The 3,614-nt window shown below is 33.1% G+C and overlaps 1 protein-coding gene across 1 annotated transcript; it reads left to right on the forward strand.

Annotated features, from left to right (window-relative positions):
• Window positions 1-720: 720 nt before the first annotated feature.
• Window positions 721-2,995, forward strand: LOC115982577 (plasmodesmata-located protein 2-like). Its single transcript, XM_031105203.1, has 2 exons — window positions 721-1,567; window positions 2,863-2,995. Exons 1-2 carry the CDS (start codon window positions 808-810, stop codon window positions 2,991-2,993), a joined length of 891 nt encoding a protein of 296 aa, XP_030961063.1. The 5' UTR covers window positions 721-807; the 3' UTR covers window positions 2,994-2,995.
• Window positions 2,996-3,614: the final 619 nt, after the last annotated feature.

Consider the following 3,614-nt stretch of genomic DNA (forward strand, 5'->3'; position numbering starts at 1 on the left):
TAAATTCTTACCAAATTGCATATTGCTAAAATGTCTATTTTCCTCTTTACTGTTTGATTGAATAGTCAAGATTTCAGCAACTCTACTATTAATTTACCTCAATAACACTAGAGGATCTTGATTCCGCTCCTCCTTTGCTATCATTAACTCTATATTTCATATGCTTAGCTTTGAAAGGTATAGACCAATGATCTTAAAATTTCATGTTATTACTATTCCTTATAGCAGAAGAGGTTCGAGGTTTTACGAATACTTTATCATTTACAAAAAGAAAAAAGAAAAATAAAAGATGTAATCATGCGAATAAACTTGGACATTTTGATGAAAACATTCATGTCTCTTTTTTGCGGTGTTGAGAACATGTATAATTATTTTTTAAAATGGATTACTTATTAAATGTTAAGGAATGCTAAACGAATAGTTGAGATGCGTTGAGACTTAAGCTCGTTCACCTACTCAATCTAGAACAGTTTTTCTACCATGTTTGGCTTGACTCATATAGATGGGTGACGTATACAGTTGAAAACTTGAATTTATATATCTTGAGTTGCTTTCTATATCTCATTAAGTCTTAGTGAAAATCCTAGAATAAATTAATATAAAATTAGATATAGTGGGCAGGAAAAACCATACCCAAAACCCTACTCCCCAAGCCACCTTTCCAGAAAGCATTATATGTTTCAAAATGATAAATATTTTCCATGCAAGAAACCAAAATCATCCTTCTTTACAAATCCAATATGTAGTACCAAAACCACTATAAACCCAACAAATTCATCTTGAGCTAAACAAAAACAAGCTCCCAAAATGAATTCAACTTCAACCTTGATACCTTCCTCTCTTCAACTGCTTCTTTTAGTCTCTTTGGCTCTCTTCCTACCATCTATCAAATCCTCTTCAGATTACAGCACCTTAGTGTACAAGAATTGTGCAAGTCAAACATTCACAAGTACATCAATATCACACTCACAAACCCTTTCCTCTCTTTTCCAAGAGCTAGTAGCACACTCCTCCCAATCCAAGTTCTTCAAAACCATTGAAGGAAACAGTGAGACCGCCATTTCTGGTCTCTTTCAATGCAGGGGGGACATGAGTGATGAAGAGTGCCACAACTGTGTAAACGCAATTCCTCAAATGTCAGACAGCTTGTGCAGCCTTGCAATGGCAGCTAGAATTCAGCTTTTTGGGTGCTACACACACTATGAGGCTGATGGTTTTCATGAACCAGATGCAACTACTTCCAAAACTAATTTGCTCTACAAGATTTGTGGTGAATCTGAGGCAGTGGATGGTGGGTTTGTAGAGCTTAGAGACGCGGCGTTTGCAGCTCTTGAAAGTGGTGTTGTGAGTGGTAATGGGTTCTTTTCATCGAGCTATGACTCGGTGCAAGTGACGGCACAGTGTGAAGGTGATTTAGGGGGTTGTGATTGTGGGGAATGTGTGAACAATGCAGTGCAGGTTGCTCAGGAAGAATGTGGGAACTCAGTTTCAGGAGAAATTTATTTGGACAAGTGCTTCATCAGCTATTCTTACTATCCGGATGGGACACACGGCAACTCTAAACACGGTAATGCTGCTTCAGTTTCTCTTTGAACTTTTGTATATTTGCGTAGCTAGTGAAGATTGATGGTGTTTCAGTGACCATAAAAATTGTTTTTAACAGAGGTATGCATGTATCGGGTTGAGTTTGATAAAAAGAGTTTTTTTCCATTTAACCTACCATGACTGAGTTGAAAAAAAAAAAGACCCATTATAGGGGTCCAACCCAATCCACATAGATCGGATTGGATTGGACCCAAGGGTTGGACAGTTTTTATTTTTATTTTAAAAGATGAGCATGGGGACAAATTTATAAGATAATTACCTACCCAAATAATAACATATTTACTAATCAAACTATATCATAATACCAAATCAACACAAATAACATAATGTTTATTTTCTTATAAATTAGTGCATTAAACCAAAATAGTAAATACTAAAATCATAATATATATATATATATATATATATATAGATATAGGTGAATCAAGTTCGGTTTGAAGAATTTGTGAATCAGCTAGTCCACACCTTACCTAACTTGTTGTAAAAAAAAAAAAAAAAAAAAAAGATTGCAACCCAACCTAACCCATCAACTCCTAAAAACTAAGCCAACCCATTGAGTTAGGTTGGATTGTGTTGGTTTTGACTTTGATGGGTCAGTGGGTTGGATTCACACCCCTTTCTCATATGCTATAAAAAAAAAATGGTCTTTTGTCAAAACATAAAATGCCAGGTAGTAGAAGTTGTAGTAGACTAGTATCCTATCATCTATATAAATGGTTTTCCTCTATCATCATCATCATCATCATCATCATTATTTTTATGAGTGATGATAGGGAATACTATAGATTTATTGCATCATTTTTATGAGTGATGATAGGGAATACTATAAATTTATTGCTTGAGTCTTGTAATTAAACTGATTCGCAATCATGGAGAGGTAATTTAAATATTTATTTATTAGTTGTTGTTAAGGTAGCATCAATCATATTTATTTTCTCAAGAGAAGTTGCAATGTGTAAATCTTTTATACTAAAATTTTTGTAGTAACTTTAGCATTTTTTTTTTCATTATTATTACTCTTAATAATTATGCATTACAGCTCCCATGATTTGTCAAATGCTTTGTAGCTGAATTAGCACATTCACATACACAAAGTGCATGGGGGAATAGGAGAAAGGGTTTGAACTGTGGATTAGCAGCATATTATAATTATAATTATCTCTAAAAAAAAACTCCCATGATTTCAATTTTTGTCCTTGTTTCTTTCGCTCTTACATGATTCATTATCACTAATTATGGACGACATTTTCTTGACAGAGGGCCAGAAAGGCAAAAATAGCAGTGGGAATAAAACAGCAGCAATTGTTGTGGGAGGGGCAGCAGCTTTATTTTTGGGGTTTATTTTCTTTTCGTGTATCAAGTCTTGGAATAAGAAAGATGATGATTAATTTTAAATCATGTCAAATTAATATAAATTTTTTTTAGAAACAATTAATAAAATTGTTTAATCTTAGTTGTTTCTCCATTTTTATGTAATGTTATTTGGTCGTAGAATTTATTAATGTACATTTAAATATCGCTTATTTTGCTAAAAACTGAAAATTGAAAACAATAAAAAAATAATTAAAAAGTTATTGTTCACGCACGAGTTATTGTTCATTTGCCTACTTGCACTATTCATGTCCCATGAATAGTGCAAGAGGCGCTGGTTCTTAAAAATAAAAATTAAAAAAAAAAAAGGCAAAAAATGCAAACGCCTCTAACGCAAACACAAACCAAACGGACACTTAATATATTATGAGTAATGCAATAACCATAAACTATTTTACAACATTTTTACAAAACGTTAATGTGACCAACTTCTTATTGGTTTTTATTTAGGCCCACCATTAATATCACTTTTTCATTTATCAATAATCAATCACCACATTATCCGATTGTAAAATTTTTTGTATCTCTAACATTACTCATATGTGGCGTTTGGTACAAGGTAATGTTTTAGGATTCCTAGAAATGTTTAAAGATTCTCATGTTTGGTTGCAAATCACGTTAGGGAATAAGATGCTAGG

This window comes from Quercus lobata, chromosome 3, assembly GCF_001633185.2.
Source record: "Quercus lobata isolate SW786 chromosome 3, ValleyOak3.0 Primary Assembly, whole genome shotgun sequence".
In the NCBI taxonomy this organism is placed as follows: domain Eukaryota; kingdom Viridiplantae; phylum Streptophyta; class Magnoliopsida; order Fagales; family Fagaceae; genus Quercus; species Quercus lobata.